We start from the raw sequence: 19283 nt of genomic DNA on the forward strand, positions 1-19283 counted from the left end.
GTAATCTGTGCGCAACCACCAGACTACCCACAAGCTGCGCACACGTTGGGAGCAGAGGCGGAAAGCAGGGACCCGCAGACTCGCCCTCCTTGCGAGGGTCGAGGGGTGTCCGCAGGTGCAACGTCGTTCCTCGTCAAGCTCCCATGCAGGCCCGCTTTCCAGATGTCCGCACTGCTAATGTCGCACGCCCGGCAAGCCAGGAGCGACGTTGTTGCCGCGCAGAGAGGGAGGGAGGAGGTGAGGAGGACCAAGTGGACGTCTCTCTTCCATCGTCGGGGCCTCTCCCTGGCGGGCCCGTCCGAGGGACTCTCGACACGTTTTCTGTTCCTGATGCAGCAGTGATGACAAAAGGGAGCAAGGGAGATCCTCAGAGCGGAGGCAGTTGTCGGGGAAGAAGCCACTCGCTCTCCTCTCATCCGAAAGGCTGCCCCGTCATCCACGGCAGTGTGAGCGTGCGGTAGCATAGTAGAGACTGATGTAATCAAGCGAGACACTGTGCAAGCGAGCCGAGCGGACGCAAGAACCCTCGGCATGGTCAATGTTCGCAAGCCGCGATGTGCACGATCCCAGCCGTCACACTCCTTAGCCCGCGTCACTGTCATTGGATGTTGTGCGCAAGAGGCCACTGTGGCTGACAAGGAGGAGCAGAGGGCAGAGGCACAACAGCAGGGAGAGGGATACGGATCTTTCCTTTTGATTTCACAGTCGCCCTTGGCTGGCGCCTACGAACGACAGCTCGGAGAGCTCATTAGTCTTGCAGTACTGCGTGAGTCGAGGTTGGTGCCCCGTTCACATGCCTTTCTCGCCCTTCTTGCCGCCGTTCGGAACGATCTCGATCCTGCGGGAGGGACCGGTAAGCGTGTGGTGCCATGGATGACGGAGAGCGGGCACGCACCAGTAACGGTCAGGGTCGTACTGATGCAAGCCGGAGGAGAGTTAGCGGGAGACGTCTCGCAACAAGGAGGAAGACGACGCACGACGAAGGCAATGTGCTTCATGCGCCCCTCCTCAGGGCGCTTCTTGAACTGCACGCCGAGCCCATCGAGCCGCTTGCACTCAGCCTCAACGTCGTCGACCGAGATAGCGATGTGGCCGAAGCCTGCGAGTCCGGGTCAGCTGGGAAGGTTCGGGCCAGGATGGCGTGTACTCACCGCGGCCGGGCTCCTCGTTGCCGTTAGCGTACTTGAAGTCGGCGTCGTTCTCCGTGCCGTACTGCAGCGGGACTGGAATCAGCTCTGAATGACAAGGAGGAGAACCGCGAGGACATACGTTGTGGCACAACTCGAGGATTCCCTCGCGCTGGAACTTGCGGTCCGACTTCTCCTCCTTCGACATGTTCTCCTTTCCCTCCTCGGGGAACGCAAGGAAGTAGTTGGTGAAGTCGCCGCCGGGAGACTCGTGAACTGCGAAGGCCCAGGGAGGCGAGGTCAACCTGCGAATTCGGCCTGAAGTGGCCGCCCGATCCGCGACGACTCACCGAGCTCCATGCCGAGGATCCTGGTGTAGAAGTCGAGCGAGATCTTAGGGTCCTTGATGCGGAACATGGTGTGGTCTGGCGGTCGGTCCGATGCAAGGTCAGTTTCGCTGGTCCCCAGGGACGGGGCGGGCGTCGCGGGAGGTCGCCATTGACCCCTCAAGCACTCTTGCCTGCGTCGTATCTGCCCGCACAACGTTCCCAAGCGAGTACACTCCATCGGAGCGTCATCAAGTGGAGGCGAGCGATGAGGGGAGGGAAAAGGCGAGAGAGGACGACGGGACTGACTGAGACGAGGAGGCGCCATCTTTAGAGCTGTAGAGTGGAATACGCGGGTGAAGGGAGCTGCTCGTGCGGTTGAAGCGAGGCGAGAGAGCATGAGGAGCGAAAGCGGTGGGGCTCACCTCGTCGGCACCCGCCAACACGCTCACACAGCTTGCGATGGGCTTGAAGGACACTGAGACGCTTCCAGCGCCCGCTGCTGCCCCGGCCGAACCTACTCGCGGTCGCAGGAACCGCTGGACACTCCTGCTCGGCGTCGCTCTCCTCGCGGGTTTGCGGTTGTTCGCATGGTCGAGGGAAGGGCAAGGCTGGCTGCAGGTGCGCTCGAGATACTCAGAATGCTCGACCTGTGTTGACGAGCCAACCACAGGCCATCCTCAATCCTCGCACGACGCTCTTTTGGTACCCTTGCCCCGACGACTCGACCACGCTGTGCTCTTTCTTGACCGTGCCGCTGGGTTCGTTCGTCCACTCTTCGACATTCAGACTGCTGATGACCCCATGCAGATTACACCGACCCGCGGCCGAATGAGACGGTCTCTCTCGCCCTTCGAATGATCCCTGCGACCGTTCCTCCGAAGGAGCAGCTTGGCTATCTATTGTGCGCTTCGTTCAGCCATTCTCTTGGCTAAGAGCCTGATAGTTGGATGCAGCACGAACCCTGGCGGACCTGGCGGCTCTGGCACAGCCGCTGTCGCTTCGTACGGTGGAAAACTCGCAGCCATCGTCGAAGGTGCGCTTCGACGCTTTATCTACAGCTAGCCCACGCTCACGCTATACTTCGCAGGCCGATACAACGTCCTCTCCTGGGATCCTCGCTCCGTCAACTTGACCGCGCCTGCTGTCGGCTGCTTCGCGACCGACGGCGATGCGAACCGCTTCCTGCGTGACATTGAGCACCTCGGCTTGCCATTCGGTACGAGCGACGCCTTTGTTCAGTCTTCAGCTGGCTACTGACAGCACTGCTTTGCAGAGGCGCGCGGCTCTCCTGCGCTCGGCTTCTCCCAACGCCTCACTCGCAGCCGAGTACGCCTGGACCGTCAAACTCGACGCTTTCGAGCAGGCACTCGCGAGCTCTTGCGATCCAAGTGCGGCTCATAAGATTGTCAGGGCTAGCTCGACAGCCTTTGTTGCGAGGGATATGAAGCGGATCCTCGAAGCGCTCGGGGAGAAAAAGTTGTCCTACTGGGGGTTCAGGTGAGTCTGCCGCATTTCTCCTTAGTGTACTGTCTTCGTGCTGATTCGGTTATACAGCTATGGCACAATCCTCGGCGCAACTTTCTCGGCGATGTTCCCAGACTTGGTCGAGCGTGCGCTCCTCTACCTCTACCACCTCGAGCGAGAGCTGACCTCGCGTTATAGGGGTCATCCTCGACGGCGTATCGGATGCGGATAGCTACACGAACGACTTGTGGGAGTGGGGCAGGTCAGGCATGGCCGATACTCGCAAGGTGCGTCCCGCCTCTCGCGACTCGCAGGCATCGCTGACTTCGGAGGCGCAGACTTTCGAAGGCTTCTTCTCGGCATGCGCAAAGTCAGGACCAGCAGGCTGCGCCTTTGCTATCGACAACTCGACTGCCGAAGAACTCGAGGACCGCTACCATGACTTGCTCGAGAAGCTGCGCCAGGAACCGCTTCCGGTCAGTCACAGCGACGTCGGGCCCGGGATCTTGTCTCCTAGCGACGTCGAGTACACCGTGTTTCACGCGCTGTACGCACCGTCGACTTGGTGCGCTCCGCTTCTCCTTCCCTGTTCCGCCTCCAATCTGACCACCGCCGCACGACAGGCCGAACCTGGCGCGCCTTCTCGTCGAGACTGAGCGTGGCAACGGTACAAGCATGTACGCGACCGCCAACGTCGCCTCCGGCAAGCTCGCTCGAAAAGATCCCGCTCGCCACAACCCTTTCCACCGCGCCATGTCGACCGGCTCGATCATCGCCTCGACCGCCGCGATCATGTGCAGCGATACGGACCCTGAGGCTCTGCGGGACTCCTCGACTAGGACGCTTGGCGAGTACATGCACGACTTGCGCAAAGAGACGAAGAGTCCGACTGCCGACATCTGGGCTATCTGGATCAGCACATGTCGGCACTGGAAGGCAAAGGCTATCGAGACGTACCGAGGTGCGTGGTCAAGCTACTCCAGGTGAATTGCTGCTGATGTTCGTCTTCACAGGGCCTTGGACAGTTGCGGGCGGTTTGAAGAAGACCAAGTTCGTCTCGCTCACGCTTCCCCGCCGTCAATCTTGCTGACCCCCCACGACAGCTTTCCCATCATCTTTTTCTCGCAAACGGCCGACCCTGTCACGCCACTCAAGGCGGCCGAGAAGATGGCCGCTGGCTTCGGCAACTCGTCCGCGACGCTCGTCAAGCAGAACGGGTGAGCGTCCCCTCCAGCGCTCTCCTACTTCCTCAGGCTTACCTGGTACGCACGCACGCAGGTTCGGCCACTGCTCGCTCGCCCATCCCTCGCTCTGCACAGCCAAGATCTTCCGCTCCTACTTCCTCGAGGGCAAAGTTCCCGCTTGGAACACGACCTGCGACTCGGACGACGGCTTCCTGTTCCCGCACCCGAACGCTAAGGTCCAGGAGGTCGAGGCATTGTCAGCGGAGGACGCGGCGCTGCGGAGGCAGATGTGGGACTTGAGCCAGTCGTTCAAGGAGGCGCGGACAGCTCCGCTGTAGAGTGTAGAGAGATAGAATGGCAGTACATAAGGTACAACACGAGCTCTCTAAGCGCTACAACCGCGAGTCCAACGACTACAGCCAGATCCGACAACCGGAGATGCGAGACCCAGTCTCACACCTTCCGCTTCTTCTTCGCCGGCCTCTCCTCCTCCTCGTTCTCCTCCGCCGGCTCCTCAACCTTCTTCACCGCCTTCTGCGACTGTTTCCCAAACAAGTCCTTCAAGCTCTTCATCCCCTTGGTGTTGACCTTCTTGAGCGCCTCGACACCCCTACTGCCCTTGGACTGCTCAGCCTTGCGCTTCTTCGCTGCCGCACCGCCGCCCAGCTCGCCGGAGAAGGAGGCTTCGAGTTTTGCGGCGCCGCGGCCGGGCAGGTAGGTCGAGTTGAGGACGGACGAGTTGGTCGTGGTTGAGAGGTGGGCGTCCAGCGCCGAGAAGCTGGAGATAACGAGGGGTCAGCGATGAAGCGCCAAACAGGGCGAGTTTGAGCTTACGAGTACGAAGGGAGAAGAGCCTTTGTAACGGAAGGCGGGAGGTAGTTCGCCAGAATGCCGATGGCGTACTTCTGCCGCGACTCTGTGAGCGAACGATGGTCAGCGAGACGTCCGTAGACTAGGCTACGAACGCTCAACCCAGAAGCGAAACGCACCAGTCTGGATCTGCTCGCTCAACCCATGCCCGCTTCCAACGTCCTCCTTCGCCATTCCCCTCCTCACAGTCGAAAACTTCTCTACCTCCACTCCAGCATCGCCCGCCTCATCCGCCTTGGGCTTGACCTCCTCCCCAGGCTCGGTCGCCTCGAGAGGTCCGAAGATACCGTGGACTGGGTCAACGAGTGAGTCGACCCTCGAGCGAAGGAAAGAGAGAACGAGAGGTTGAGAGAGTCGGTAGAGAGTTGTTGACTCGTGTTCTGCGGAGGGTAGACGTTAGTAACGAAGGCCGGCAGGAAGAACAGAGGAAAAGGACGCACCCTGCGTCTCGCACACCGTCCTCAGCCTCTCCTGCACCCCCTCCATCGCTCCCAACCTCCCCAAATCCTCTGCGAACTCCGCCCCCTCATCTTCCTTCCCGCCTTCCTCCTTCTTCGAACCCTGCACTTCGAACCGATGTTGCGCGATCGATTCCCATAGGTCGGGGTAGCTTTGGAAGCGCGAGGGGAGAGCGGAGAGGTAGGAGATCGTGAGGTAGATTGGGTCGATGGGGGAGAAGAGGGTGAGGGAGCCGTCTGCGTGAGGAACGAGGAGGTCAGGAGCGAGTCTCGCAGAGGGCGGGTCTAGGGGCAGCATACCGGACGCGACTTCCTCCTCGATGAACCAGCATCGTTGTTTGTCCGCATCCAGCTCGATCTTCTGAACCTCGAGCAGGCCGTCCAGCGCAGCAGAACCAGTCCGCGAGTAAGGGAGGAACAGGGCAGGGTGGTCTGCGGAGCGTGCAGGAGGTCAGCTAGGGCGTGTGGAGCACGAAACAGAAGCTACACACGGGTACGAGGGTGCGGCAGGCGCAGGAAGCGCGATCCAGTCGACGAGGCAGGGTCGCCCACTTCGAGCTGCATGCCTGCGAGAAGAAGAGCTTGTCAGGCCCGCCTGGTACGAGAGAACGCGTCCAGCGTACCTTTCGGCAAGATGCAGACGTGCTTGCGCTCCATGGCGGCGTGTGAGGCGGACTGGCAACTCCGCGAGACGGTGAGGGCGCGGAGCGGCGCGAAGTCGTGGACAGGGGCGACGAGCAGGGCTTACCTTTCTCTCGCGGGACAGCCCATAGAACAGCAGCGTAAGACTAGCAAGGAACTAGGAGCCGCAGGAAGAGGTGTCCGATTAGACGCAGCCTCCTCGCAGGCGGAGAGCCTGCGCACTGGACCGGCGAGTCTGCGCCAGGACAGCTAGACATTGCCGCTGTAACATGCCGTGTGTCGAGAGTCTTGAGCCGAACACGTGCACGAGGTCGGAAGACTGAGGTGACCAGCAGAGGCGCCGCGTCTGGCGGACAGCGAAAGGCGGTGGAAGTCAAGTCGAGCGAGGCGTGCAGCTCCTCCCTGCTGCGACCGACTAGCCTCCGCCCTTGTGAGCCTGCACACAACATTACAACCCTTGCCGGACGAGGTCTACCGCTCCATGATCCGACTCGGGCGAGAGAGAAGTCGATCCACTCGTTCCTCAGTGGTGCTCGGTGCCGTGTCCTTTCTTTGCTGCGCCGACCGTTTCGTCGTAGGCGACGTATGCTGCGAACGCGACAACGGCGATACCGAATCCGGGGAAGATGTTGCGGAACCTGTTGCCCGAGGAGAGAGGTCAGTTCGGGGTCGAGTGAGGCAAGCGTCGTGCCGTAGGGAAGGCGGGAGGAAAGAATGGAGGGGGCAGAGACGGACATTGCTCGTGTGGAAAAGATGGGGTGCTGCGGTTGGGCGACAGGGTCAGCTTTCGCTCGGAGGAGGGGGGAGGTGGAGAGTCGGAGGAGGATGCGCACCTTCCGCCACGCCTCGCGCTTCGCCCAGGGGTCTGTGAGCAACGCAAAGGAGCCCTGTGAGTCACTGAGCACGAAACCAGTCCAGCGCGGAGGGTGTAGCCGGGTCGGAGGGAGATGAGGAGGGGGTGGTCGAACCTCGGTACAAGGGCTGGTCGGGCACTGCGGGCGTGTGCGGTGGATCAGTCGTGCGCTGTGAGCTATTCTGACAGGCTACTCACTCGTTCAGGGGCAGAGGCTGGCGTCGTGAGAGCGAGAGTGTCCCCAGGCGAGCCCAATCTCGCTAAGTCCCCTCCTGCATGCTCGCAGGGCGGGTGAATCTCGCCGCCAGAAATCTCGTGAGGCCGTTACGAGTCGAGCTGGGCTGCTTGCACGCCCGTCTGAGCGTTCCCACCCGTCCACTTGCGGGACTTGACCGTTTTTCGCCCTCTGCCCTCGTCACCCGCCTCGCTCACTCGCACTCTCGCCCGCTCGACGCCGTGCACGCCATGAGCAAGCCGTACAAGAAGCGTGTCATCCAGGCCGACTCGGACGAGTCCGACAACGACCAGCCAGAGGTGCGTACAGCTCTCCCACCCGCGCTGCCACTCCGCGCGACCTGCGAGACGAAACGAGCGAATGCTCCGCGTCGACCACGCGTTCGGGGCATGTGCAGCGCGGCAGTGCGTGAGAAGGATGCACAGGGACTGACTGAGCCGGTCCGCGACACAGTTCAAGCGCCCCAAGGCCGCAGACGACACTGTTGATCCCTCGACAGGCGCTCCTGCCAATGCCGCTCCCATTGCTGTCCCGAACGGAGACGCCGTCAGTGGACAGGTCGACACCGTCATGAACGATGCGACGGCCGAGGCGCTCGACCCCAAGGCGAAGCAGCTCGCCGTCTTCACCACCGGCGAGTCGGACAGCGAGGACGACATCCCGCTCGCACAGCAGGCCGCCGCCGCAGGTGTCGCAGTGACGGAGGGCAGCGGTGCGAACGGGAAGAAGCGCGCCGCGTCCGAGTCGGACAGCGAGGACGAGAAGCCGCTCGCTCAGACGGCTGCTGGCAAGAAGCGCTCGAACGGCCGCGCCGCTTCGAAGGACTACTCGTCCTCTGAGGACGAGAAGCCTCTCGCCAAGACGGCAGCCAAGTCGAAGCGTCCGAGGGCGTCGACGAGCCGCGCCAAGAGCGTGAAGGAGGAGTCGGAGGAGGAGGAGGATTTCTCGGAGACGGAGGACGCGAGCGACGACTATTCGAGCGGCTCCGACACTCCCCTCGCCAAGAAGAAGAAGGCACCCACGAAGGGCAAGGGTAAGGCGAAGGCTGCGCCCGCCAAAAAGGCGACTCCCGCGAAGAAGGCGGCGCCGAAGAAGCCGAAGAAGGAGGAGGACGAGGGATCTGCCTCGCCTGCTCCCAGGAAGGGCAAGGGAAAGGCGAAGAAGGAGGACGACGAGGAGTCGAGGGAGGCGGGCAGCGGCGACGAGGATGTCTACAAGTGGTGGGAGAACCAGAACGACGGCGAGGAGAAGGTGCGTCGAGTTCGCTGTCTCTTACAGAAGCATCGACTCACCTGCTTCATGCCCACAGTGGAAGACGCTCGAGCACCACGGCGTCCTCTTCCCTCCCGAGTACACCCCTCACGGCGTCAAGATGAACTACGACGGTGCGCTCGCCTCGATGCTTCCCTGAACCTTCCCAAGCTGACGACTTATCCCGCTTACAGGCAAGCCCGTCGAGCTCGCTCCCGAAGCCGAGGAGGTCGCCAGCTTCTTCGCCGCCATCCTCGAGACCGACTACGTCAAGAACCCCGTCTTCGTCCGCAACTTCTTCGATGACTGGCAGAAGGTCCTCAAGGCTCACCCATGCGTGCGTCGCGCTCCTCTCCTTCGCACAAGTCGTCCTGACGCTGTTCTCATACGTAGCCCGACGGCACGAAGATCAAGTCGTACGAGAAATGCGACTTCAAGCCGATCTTCGCCTACCTCGAGGCGGAGAAGCAGAAGAAGAAGTCGATGACGGCGGCGGAGAAGAAGGCTGCCAAGGCGGAGAAGGACGCGCTGGAGGAAAAGTTCAAGTGGTGCTACCTTGACGGCAGGAAGGAGAAAGTTGGGAACTTCAGGATTGAGCCGCCCGGCTTGTTCAGGGGTCGCGGCGAGCACCCGAAGACGGGCATGCTCAAGGTGCGTAACCCTCTTCTCCTGCGTCTCCCGCTTGAAGCTGACGGCTTCCTCGCCTCGCAGACTCGCGTCCGCCCCGAGCAGATCACGATCAACATCGGCAAGGGCGTCGAGGTCCCGCCTCCTCCGCCCGGCCACAAGTGGCACAAGGTTGTCCACGACAACAAGGTCACCTGGCTTGCGACGTGGAAGGAGAACATCAACGGTAACGTCAAATATGTCTTCCTCGCCGCCGGCTCTTCCCTCAAGGGCCAGAGCGACCTCAAGAAGTTCGAGAAAGCTCGCAGCTTGAAGGTGCGTGCGATCAGCTTCTCTCGCAGCAGCGCCGCCGCTAGCCCGCTCCACCCGCAGGAACACGTCGACCGCATCCGCGCCGACTACACCGCCGACCTCAAGTCGAAGGAAATGGCGACCCGCCAGCGCGCGACGGCCATCTACCTCATCGACCGCTTCGCTCTCCGTGCCGGAAACGAGAAGGGCGAGGACGAGGCCGACACGGTCGGCTGTTGCTCGCTCCGCTTTGAGCACGTCACCCTCACCCCGCCGAACAAGGTCACGTTCGACTTCCTCGGCAAGGACTCGATTCGTTACGTCAACGAGGTCGAGGTCGACGAGCAGGTGTTCAAGAATTTCAAGATTTTCAAGAAGGAGCCCAAGACCGTCGGCGATTTGCTCTTCGACCGTCTTAACGTGAGCACCCTTCCTTTCGCTCTTCCACTTACGGCACTGATGTCTGCCATTTCCGCAGACCTCGGTCGTCAACAAGTACCTCACGTCGTACATGGACGGCCTCACTGCCAAGGTCTTCCGTACCTACAACGCCTCGTGGACCTTCGCCCAGCAGCTCAAGAACACCCCCGCCGACGCCTCGGTCGCCGACAAACTCCTCGCCTACAACCGCGCGAACCGCCTCGTCGCCGTCCTCTGTAACCACCAGAAATCCGTCTCGAAGGGTCACTCGGCTGCGATGGAGAAGATGCACGACAAGGTGAGTCCGGCCCGCACTGGCTGCGGCAGTCCCGCTCATGCCTCGTCGCGCAGATCCGTGCTCTCAAGTACCAGCGCATGAAGCTTCGCAAGCAGCTGTTTGCGAACGCCGACAAGCCGAAGAAGCACAAGCAGGCTTACGGCGACGACGAGGTGTGTTCACGCGCTGGGATCCCGCTATCTTCCGCTCTGCTGCTCGCAAACATGCTGACATGCGCGTCTCAGTCGGACCTCGACGACGAGTGGATCCAGGAGCACGAGAAGGCTCTTGTCGTGCAGGAGCGCGACAAGATCCGCAAAAAGTTCGACAAGGAGAACTCGAAGCGCGAGGCGGATGGGGAAAAGATCATGCCGGAGAAGGAGCTCAACGAGCGCCTGAAGGCGGCGGATGCGCTCGAGAAGAAGATCAGGGCGGAGCGTAAGGCCGGGTACGAGGAGTCGAGCCAGTCTGAGGACAAGCTCCTCAAGGCTCTCGAGAAGCTTGACGACCGTATCAAGGTCGCCAAGACGAACCTTGTCGACAAGGACGAGGGCAAGGGTGTGTTTGCGCAATTCACCTTTTTCTTCGGATCCTCGAAGCTGACCTTCCGCCTCCTCACCTCTCCTCGCCTCCTTCACTACCCCTGACTCGCAGAGATCTCGCTCGGCACTTCGAAGATTAATTATATTGATCCTCGTACTTCATCTGTCCAGTTTTCCAGCCGGAACGATGTCGCTGACCGCGACTCGCGCTCGCAGGAATCTCGGTCGCCTGGTGCAAGAAGTTCGACGTCCCGCTCAACAAGGTCCTCACGAAGACGCTCCTCGAGAAGTTCACGTGGGCCACGCACGTCGAGGCCGACTTTGAGTGGTAGGCGTCGTTATCGCCGTCGAAGGAGGAGGGAGAAGGGGGAGGTCCGCTTGATCGCATCGCTTCGCTTGGGTTCGCTTGTCTTTTCGCCTGTTCTCGTCAGTCTCGTCTCGTTCTACTGGGTTGTACAGCCCCTCCAGCATACCCCCTCTGCACACTCATCGTTCCTCACACCCGTACACTCGCATCGCCCGTCGCTTCCTCTCCTCGTCGCTTGTTCCGCCCCCCGTAGCATTTTACCCGCGTCTCTCTCTCGCTTCATGTGCAATGTACTTTGCAACCATTCCGCAGCGCTGCATTTGTCGCAGAGAGTTCACCTTTGCGTGCGAGACGGTGCGGAGCTGTCGGCCCGCCTCCTCCTTCCTCTCGCCGGGTCCCCACCTTCGCTGTCAAGTCCTGCTGCTCAGCTGTGCACTCGCTGCTGCTATTCGACGACATGCAGGGCAGTCCCGACGCTGGACCGTCCGCTTTGAGGATCACGACGCCCGCTCCTCCTCCCGCCGAGACGATCGCTACCGGAGCTGGTTCTGCTGAGCCCGAGCGAAGGAAGGGTACGAGGGGCGCCAGGGCTTGCGTACGCTGCCGGAGGATCAAGAAAACTGTGCGTTCGCTTGTTCGCCCCTCTCGTCCTCGCCGGCTGACCTTGTTTTGTCCGGGTCGCGAAACGGGACAGTGCGAAGGAGGGTCGGCTCCCTGCGTCAGGTGCAAGCAGGCAGGCGCAGAATGCGTCTTTGACAAGCCTGCGTCCAGCGTCGTCGAGGATGCGTGAGTTTGCGCCTCTACAAACTCCCTCTCTCGCAGAAATGGCGACTGACCGGTTCTGCTCTCCTGCAGCGGCTTGACGCGGTTGTCAGCTATCGAGGCGGCACTTGCGACGAATGAGCGCAGGATGGATACGCTCGTGCAGCAGATGGGCGAGGTTACGAGTGCGTTTCTTCTCCTTGCGCGACTTCGACGGTGTCCTGACCCTCACGTTCTCCAGACGTCCTCATGGAAGTCGTCGGGCGCTTGAAGCAATACGGCGGCAGCCAACCCGGCCAGAGTCCCGCCGCTCTCCCTTACCCGCCCAATCAAGTCTCTCCTTTCGGCAGCGGACTCGACACTTCCGGCTTCCAACATCCTACTCCGCCCTTCGGTCGTCCTCGACCTCTTTCCGCCGGCTCTCCTGGGCTCTCGTCTCTGCCCAACCTCGCGGCTGCCGCCGCTTTCCGCACCTCACCCATTACGAGCGGCTCACCAGGCTTCCCTCGCCCGCCGAGCAATCCCAGCTCGTCGCAGATTTCGGCGCTCGATGCGCTCGCACATCTCGCATCTTCGAACTCGCCAGACGTGCACCGCTTTGCGTCTCGCGTACGAGCACCAATCTCGGCCCTCCAAGATGCGGTCGCAGAGATGGGCGATGAGGCGGAGACTAAGTCTGATGAGCTGCTGGGGGAGAAGCCTGAGACGATGCAGAAGCAGGAAACGTCTCAAGAGAAGGACGACGAGCGGCCTGCGAAGAGGAGCAGAGTTGCGGTTCCTACTGCACCGACATCGCCGGACCAGTTCGACTTGGTTGCGAAGGGCCTGATAGGCGATAAGGAAGCGCGCGCGCTCGTCCTGCTGTGCGTAACGGGGTTTTTTTTTTGGGTCGAGGGTGTCGGGCTGACAAGTTATGCACGCAGATGGATGAAGGAATGTGCGAATTTCTGCGCCGTCCTCGACCAGAACTACGATACCTACGAGTCGCTGCGCAAGCGCTCGCCCTTCCTCTTCAACACCGTACTCTACACGGCCTTGAGAGCGCAAGAACGCTGCTCCGCGCCGTCGAAGGAGCTCGTCGCCGCAGCGGAGGAGACGCGCCGATTCGCCCGCAACCAGGTCTTCGAGAGCAAACCGTCTCTCGAGTCGATCCAGGCCACGATGGTGCTCGCTTGCTACCACCAGCAGCCGTACATCCTATCGGGAATGGCGCTGCGACTCGCACTTGCCGCCAAACTCGACACCTCGTTCGAGCAGCTCGAAGCACACGGTTGGCATCAGACGGACGAGAAGGCGCGACGGCTTACGGCGCAGCTGCGGACGTGGATCTACATCGTCACGCTCAATGCGCAGCACGAGCGGAACCTCGGTGTGATGAGCCTGATGCGGCAGGAGGACGTGGACGCGCTCGTCGACCGAGCCGACCGCGCGCTCTCCCTCCCGCATGCCATCGGAACCGACTACCGCCACATCGCCAACCTCCGCCTCTGCTCGATTGTCCGCGTCATCATGCAGGACACGGCAGCCATGGCGCAGCGCCCCGAATCGACCGCCGACCAAATCGCCTACTTCTACGAAAAGGCACAGCTCCTCAACGACTGGTACACGCACTACGACCAACTCATCGCTTCGTACCAGCCGTCGCCTCTCGCGTGGGCTCGCCGAAGCCATAGTCGAATGTACCACGACGCGAAACTCGGCCTTCTCGCCAGCATCTTCAAGCAGCGACTGTTCGATCCGCCCGCGACGGAGACCTTTGAGATCACGCGGATGGCGCAGGAGGCGCTTTCCGACGCTCGAGCGGCCTTGCAGATGGTCCTCGGATCGCCCGTCTACCGCAGCGGGACGCAGTGGAGTGGCTACCTCCTCCGCACCGACATGTCGTTCGCCTGCCTCTTCCTCCTCAAGTCCGGCGCCGCCTTCCCGCAACTCGTCGATCGGGAGCAGGTTGCCAAGGACGTGCAGCAAGTCGCGGAGCTGCTCTCGAACGTCGCAGGTTCGCAACGTTACGCTGCGATGCTCCTGTACGTGTCGAAGAAGTCTTTTCCTGAACGCGCACTGATTCGTCAACTTCTTGTGCAGCGCTGCTCGCGAACAGTACCTCGAGCGAACCGCCCCTCCGCCTGAAGTTTCCGCCGTCTCCGATCTTGCGACGGCGAACGGTCCGCCTGCAACGTCTACCGCAAACGAGCATTACGCGGCGCAGCTTCCCACACTCTCGCAGCCCCTCGAGCACTGCAGCAACGGCACCCTCTCCGCCTACAGCTCCATTCCCGTACCAGCCAACATCCCTGTCGGCGCTGCAGGCTCGTCGAGCGTCCCGCAAACGCCCTTCTCCGCCCTCGGACTGACCGGGAACGGTGGTGGGGGCGCCGGGATGGCGCTCATGCCGGGCGAGATGGACTTTGACTGGTCCATCGCGATGCCGCAGTCTCTCTTCGACGACTCGCTGCTCTCGCAACACGACTGGATGGCGACTGTAGGGAACCCGCCGAATTGGTTCGATAACCTATGAGGATGCGCAATGTGAAGTTCTTGCACCAGGCGACCGAAATTCCTGCAAGCGCGAGTCGCGGTCAGCGACATCGTTCCAGGTTGGAAAGCTGGATAGGGCACCCATGAGGATCGAGGTAATTAATCTTCGAAGTGCCGAGCGAGACCTCTGCGAGTCAGGGGCAGTGCAGGAGGCGAGGAGAGGGGAGGAGGCGGAAGGTCAGCTTCGAGGACCCGAAGGGAAAAGCGACTCGCGCAAACACACCCTTGCCCTCGTCCTTGTCGACAAGGTTGGTCTTGGCGACCTTGATGCGCTCGTCAATCTTCTCGAGAGCCTTGAGAATCTTGTCGGACTGGCTCGACTCCTCGTCGCAGCCGCCGTCGCCCTCGCTCATCGTCGTCGCTCTCGCTCGCTAGCACTTTCCCTCGACTGCATGGATCTAACGGACACATAGACATATTGCACATGATACTGACGGACGGCGATAAAGACTTGTCAAGATACATACCCTTCGTTTCTGCTTTGATTTCCCTAGCACGCCACCGGGACGATGAGCGTCTGCGGCGCTGCGACCTTGATGTGATCCTCTGCCCAAGTGCGCGCCATGGCGAACGAGGCGGTCACTTCCTGTACGGCGCTCGCGAAGTCGGCGTCGTGCAACGCCTGCGCGGAGGGGTTGATGGCGGACAGCCAGCCGAGTAGCGTTGACACGAGCACCTGGAAGCCGTTGAGACTGCAGCAAAGAACGAAGCATCAGTTTCTCGGACCGAATAATCGATGCGAAAAGCGAGACGAACTCCATCAAGCGTTGGTAGCTGCGGGGACAGACGAGTCAGCACGTGGGTAAGGAGGAAATGGCAGACGACGCACGTCTTTGAACCCCGGTGCTCACGGAAGAGCGCCTTGCTGACGGCTTCGACATCGGTCTTGGCCTCCGAGTCGTCCTCGCCGTACTTCTTGACGAACTCAGCGAGCTTGTCGGCGTTCTCTTTGCAGAGCTTGTGGTGGAGCTTGAAGCCGATCGAGATCTCCCTGCATGCGAAGATCTGGGTGAGCAAGGCGGACCACCGCCGAAGAGACGAGAGTAGAACGCACTTCTCGTCTGCATGCTTGTCGGAGAGCTCCCACATCTTGTCGAGCACAACCTTCGAGAAGAGGTCGTACTGCGGAGCGAGTTGTGAGCGAGGCGTATCGTCGCAGAGGACGAAGGAGGCGCACCTCGCCGAGGATGTCCTCGAGGTGACGGTGGTGTTCCTCAATCTTGTGGTCATTCGTGTTCTGCTCCTTGAAGCTTTTCGCGCGATCCTCCTGCGCTTTCCACTGTCCCGACTTGGCGTGAATTTGGACCCCGCCCTCGACCTTGCTGATGCGAACGGAGCCGGTCTGCGCACGCAGGCGTGAGCGTCTCCTGCATCTCAAGCGATGAGCAGGGAACGCACCTTGAAGATGGGCTGCTTCGAGATGAAGTCCCAGGTGCACTCGGTGAGCTCATTTGCGCTGCGGGCGCGAACCTCCTTGCCGCCCTCGTTGTCTTGGTCGGCAGCACCCTGCGAAGCAGTTGCGTCAGCTTTGTTGAGGCTCGAGAGAAGAACAATGGCGCACGTAATGGAACGGCACAAAGAGGTTGCCCTTTGCGATCTCGCCGACTTTGGCGGCCACCTCGATCGAGCCGCGCTTCGCCTCGACGAGGCACATGTCGCCTTGCTTGATGCCGAGCTCCTTTGCGTCCTCCTCCGAGATCTGGACGAACGGCTCAGGCGCAGCATCCTCGAGCTCCTTCGACCTGCCGGTCTTTGTGCGAGCTGTTCGAGGAAGAGAAGTCAGCTTGGGCAGCGAGGACCAGCGTCAACCGGGACGACTTACTGTGGAAGTGAGCGTAGATGCGGCCCGTGCTGAGCCTGAAAGGATACTCCTTGTCGGGCGTCTCGTTGTGCGGCGTGTAGTGGCAGGCCTTGAGGATGGCGCGGCCGTTCGGGTTCATCGCCTTGTACGCCTGCGGCGAGATGACGGTCCCGGTGAACAGGTCGTGACCGTAGGACTCGACCATGTCAAGCGTCGTCGGGAACTTGTAGTCGGTGTACAGGCGCTCCGTGCCGTTCGGGTTGAGCTCGTTGCAAGGCCATTGGACGCCGCTGCCGCCGGTGAGCTCTGCGAGACCGGGTCAGGTTCGGATATTCCAGAGTGTAGTCGGTGAACGTACTGGCGTGGCTCAAGCCGGTGTAGTCGACTGGGCGACCCTGAGCGATGGCGAGGAGGATCAGCTTGGCCTTCTCAAGCTCGACTCGAGAGACGATGCGTACCTTCGTTGACTTTGCCCAGTGGTCGAACGCCTTCTCCGGCTCGTCGACCCACGGGATGAGGTCGTTGCCGTCCTGTAGAAGAGCGGGATCAGCTCTGGTCCGCAGAATCAACCTCTCTTGCGGATGCGCCAAGCTAGAGTCTGCTGTGGGAGAGTACCGGCCATACAGAGCGACAAGCCATTGGTGAAGGCTCAAAGAGACGCTCACCTTGTCCTTGAAGCCCATCCTGCGACCGTACTCGGAGAAGATCTTGAGGTCGGACCAAGCTTCGCCAGGCGGGTCGACCGCTTTGTAAGCGATGTGGACGGTACGGTCGACATTGGTGAAGCAGCCGGTCTTTTCCGACCACTGCCTCGCGGGAAGGACGACGTCGGCGAGGGCTGTCGTCTCGGTCGGGAAGATGTCTTGCGCGACGATGAAGAGGTCTTTGCTCGTGAAGAGGCGGCGGATGCGGGCGAGGTCGGGAAGTGAAACGGCCGGGCTGCGCGAATCACGAAGCTGAAGGTCAGCAAGTCATGCGTAGAAACAGGAGGAGGAGGCGAGTATGAAAGCCAGACGGAGGAGGGTTCGGCTCACTTTGTTCCCGAGATCCACAGCTGGAGACAAGCGAGAGAAGGGAGCGTCAGTGAAGAAGAGTGATGGACGGGATGCGCGATACGCACCATCTTGATCGAGCCGTTTTCGATGAACTTGAGCAGGCTCATGACATGCGTCGGCTGTCCCCAGTGCGGTATCTGATTGACATCGCTGTATAGAAGGAGCATCAACGATTGCTCGGAGATGAAGAGGACGGCCGCAACGCACACGTTCCAATGCTTCGCCAAGTCCTTCATGTGGTCCGGGTTCGAGGGGTTCTGCAGGCCGCAGATATGGACCGTCAGCTACTGCCGCATACCTTAACGAGCACAACGAGCGCAAACCCCGGACGAGAGGAAAGGAAGCACGATGGAAAGCTCACCCGGAAACCAGGGAACTCGCCATCGCATCCGCACTCGCGGTTGTTCTGCAGGACGAGCGGGTGAGCTCTCAAACGCTGTCGACAGAGTTTTGAGGCGCACCTGAGCGGTAGGCTGCCCGTTGAACTGGAAGACGCTGGCGCCTTCGCGGCCGATCGCGCCCTTGATCAGGTTGATGTTGTTGACGGCGCATGCGGATGCGGTAGCCTGGTTCGATTGGCTGCAGAAGGCGTGATCAGTACGGGTTCCGAGACTTGAACGAAGCAGAAAGGAAGCGCACTAGACGCCCTGAAGACAGGTGCTGACGAGGCGCTTGCTGCGACCGATGGCTTCGGCAGCGCGCTTGATGCTGTCGGCCGGAACGGCGGTTATCTCGGCGACGCGCTCGAGGGCGTAGTCCTTGACCGTGTTGCGGAGAGCGTCGATGCCGATCGTGTGCTTCTCTGCGGGTCGGTCCTTCGTACTTTAGATCGGGTATTCCGGGTCGGGGCAAGGAACGGTCGACGCACCGATGAACTCCTTGTCGTGGAACTCGTCGTTCTCGAGGAGGACCTTCAGGATGCCGTTGAGCAAGCACAAGTTGGTGCCCGTCTTGACAGGAAGGTGTATCCCGCCGTTCTCGATCGCGGCGCGACCGACCGAGGTCTGGCGCGGGTCCATGACGATGAGGAAGGGAGGGTTGGGGCCAGCGAGGCGGTCGAGGATGCGGGACCACAGGACGGTCTGCGTCGCGGCCATGTTGTGCCCGACCATGAAGAGCGTGTCGCAGTGGTCCTGCGGAAGCGAGAGTCAGCGGGGTGTCCTTGCGGGAAGCGCGAAGAGCCACGCACAAAGTCGGTGTACGAGCCAGGCTGGCCGTCGCAGCCAAAGCTCTCGCGCATTGCGGCCGCAGCAGTCGCGGTGCAAAGACGGGTGTTTCCGTCCATGTGAAGGGTTCCGAGGCCGGCCTTGCCAATGAGGGCGAGCGAGTGGTACTCTTCGAGGAAGAGCTGGCCGGAGGTGTAGAAGGCGATCGAGTGAGGCGTGTACTTCTCGCACAGCTCCTTCGACTTCTTGACCATGAGGTTGAGGGCGTCGTCCCACGAAGCGCGCTCGAGCTGGCCCGTCTCAGGGTTGCGGATCATCTGTTGGAGAGGTGGGCGTCAGTGCGAGGGCTTCAAGCGAGCCGATGGCGGACGTACGGGATACTTGAGGCGGTCCTCCGCGTTCATGCTGACCCAACCGTACATTCTGCGGACCAGACGACATCAGCAGTCGTGCAAGATTGCTAGCGAGATTTGAATGCACCCTTTCGGACCCAAACGACCCTTGTTGACGCGGTCCTGCTCCCTCCCCTTGACCGCAACGATCTTGCCGTCCTTCACGCCGACATCCATGGCGCAGCCGTTCGAGCAACTGACAGAGTTCTTCGTCAGCTCTCTCGTCACTTTCAAGCGAAAGGAAAGAACCCACAGAACGCAGCAGGACTGCACCCATTTCTCAATCTTCTCCTCCGGCCTGCGAAGTGATCTCGTCAGCTTCGCCCCTCCTGCTTCGTCCACTGCCTCGCTCGTACGCACTCGATGAACACCGAGTCGACCCTCGGCTCCCATGCCTCCTCGTCCCCGTGGAACGGCTTCCGTTCTCCCCAGATCTTGTCCGGCTCGTAGGACTTGCGCGACTCCTTCAGCTCGCTGCCATAGTGCTGGATGGGGTAGAGCGTGCGCTTGGGCATGCTGGTGCGGCAGCAGCGTGTGGCAGGAGGAGAAAGCGAGCGCGCAAGGACAGCCTGACGCCCCCACCCCGAGGCCGCAACGGACCCGCTCAAGCTCTCGAGACCAGCGGGCGATCAGCCGAACATAGCAGCGTCCCCGATTGGCTCGTACTCGCTGTTCTTGCCCGAGCAGCAGTGACG

General features: G+C 61.2%; 7 protein-coding genes across 7 annotated transcripts; 3 read left to right on the forward strand and 4 right to left on the reverse strand.

The window, feature by feature from the left end:
• Positions 1 to 789: 789 nt before the first annotated feature.
• Positions 790 to 1544, reverse strand: RHTO_06289 (lactoylglutathione lyase; the record flags this gene model as incomplete). The annotated part of the gene is made up of 6 exons (XM_016419950.1): positions 790 to 838; positions 896 to 915; positions 978 to 1099; positions 1152 to 1212; positions 1270 to 1403; positions 1478 to 1544. The coding sequence occupies 6 exons, from the start codon at positions 1542 to 1544 to the stop codon at positions 790 to 792; spliced, it is 453 nt and encodes a 150-aa protein (XP_016275404.1).
• Positions 1545 to 1915: 371 nt separating this feature from the next.
• Positions 1916 to 4442, forward strand: RHTO_06290 (alpha/beta hydrolase, peptidase; the record flags this gene model as incomplete). Its single annotated transcript, XM_016419951.1, has 13 exons — positions 1916 to 2074; positions 2127 to 2214; positions 2264 to 2357; positions 2410 to 2489; positions 2544 to 2672; positions 2779 to 2953; positions 3011 to 3066; positions 3119 to 3207; positions 3235 to 3467; positions 3544 to 3881; positions 3934 to 3970; positions 4024 to 4137; positions 4199 to 4442. 13 exons carry the CDS (start codon positions 1916 to 1918, stop codon positions 4440 to 4442), a joined length of 1836 nt encoding a protein of 611 aa, XP_016275405.1.
• A 115-nt stretch (positions 4443 to 4557) lies between these two features.
• Positions 4558 to 6089, reverse strand: RHTO_06291 (ribonuclease H2, subunit B; the record flags this gene model as incomplete). Its single annotated transcript, XM_016419952.1, has 7 exons — positions 4558 to 4882; positions 4939 to 5020; positions 5094 to 5354; positions 5415 to 5669; positions 5733 to 5864; positions 5924 to 5998; positions 6056 to 6089. The coding sequence occupies 7 exons, from the start codon at positions 6087 to 6089 to the stop codon at positions 4558 to 4560; spliced, it is 1164 nt and encodes a 387-aa protein (XP_016275406.1).
• Positions 6090 to 6597: 508 nt separating this feature from the next.
• Positions 6598 to 7126, reverse strand: RHTO_06292 (NADH:ubiquinone oxidoreductase, B12 subunit; the record flags this gene model as incomplete). The annotated part of the gene is made up of 5 exons (XM_016419953.1): positions 6598 to 6714; positions 6812 to 6835; positions 6908 to 6939; positions 7043 to 7066; position 7126. Coding segments are annotated over 5 exons (198 nt in total).
• A 266-nt stretch (positions 7127 to 7392) lies between these two features.
• Positions 7393 to 10902, forward strand: RHTO_06293 (DNA topoisomerase I; the record flags this gene model as incomplete). The annotated part of the gene is made up of 12 exons (XM_016419954.1): positions 7393 to 7461; positions 7616 to 8413; positions 8472 to 8547; positions 8608 to 8750; positions 8807 to 9064; positions 9125 to 9355; positions 9413 to 9751; positions 9810 to 10049; positions 10103 to 10201; positions 10274 to 10586; positions 10683 to 10724; positions 10787 to 10902. The coding sequence occupies 12 exons, from the start codon at positions 7393 to 7395 to the stop codon at positions 10900 to 10902; spliced, it is 2724 nt and encodes a 907-aa protein (XP_016275408.1).
• Positions 10903 to 11334: 432 nt separating this feature from the next.
• RHTO_06294 (C6 transcription factor) lies at positions 11335 to 14154 on the forward strand (the record flags this gene model as incomplete). Its single annotated transcript, XM_016419955.1, has 6 exons — positions 11335 to 11499; positions 11572 to 11663; positions 11733 to 11824; positions 11881 to 12502; positions 12563 to 13663; positions 13722 to 14154. The coding sequence occupies 6 exons, from the start codon at positions 11335 to 11337 to the stop codon at positions 14152 to 14154; spliced, it is 2505 nt and encodes an 834-aa protein (XP_016275409.1).
• A 510-nt stretch (positions 14155 to 14664) lies between these two features.
• Positions 14665 to 19103, reverse strand: RHTO_06295 (ferredoxin-nitrate reductase; the record flags this gene model as incomplete). Its single annotated transcript, XM_016419956.1, has 22 exons — positions 14665 to 14866; positions 14931 to 14948; positions 15004 to 15165; positions 15229 to 15296; positions 15352 to 15516; positions 15573 to 15680; positions 15736 to 15935; positions 15997 to 16281; positions 16334 to 16505; positions 16641 to 16914; positions 17010 to 17029; positions 17096 to 17180; positions 17238 to 17287; positions 17392 to 17436; positions 17492 to 17609; positions 17670 to 17832; positions 17899 to 18163; positions 18220 to 18513; positions 18571 to 18619; positions 18677 to 18784; positions 18842 to 18886; positions 18949 to 19103. The coding sequence occupies 22 exons, from the start codon at positions 19101 to 19103 to the stop codon at positions 14665 to 14667; spliced, it is 3051 nt and encodes a 1016-aa protein (XP_016275410.1).
• Positions 19104 to 19283: the final 180 nt, after the last annotated feature.

The sequence above is a fragment of the Rhodotorula toruloides genome (genome assembly GCF_000320785.1).
Source record: "Rhodotorula toruloides NP11 unplaced genomic scaffold Scaffold4, whole genome shotgun sequence".
Taxonomy (NCBI): Eukaryota; Fungi; Basidiomycota; class Microbotryomycetes; order Sporidiobolales; family Sporidiobolaceae; genus Rhodotorula; species Rhodotorula toruloides.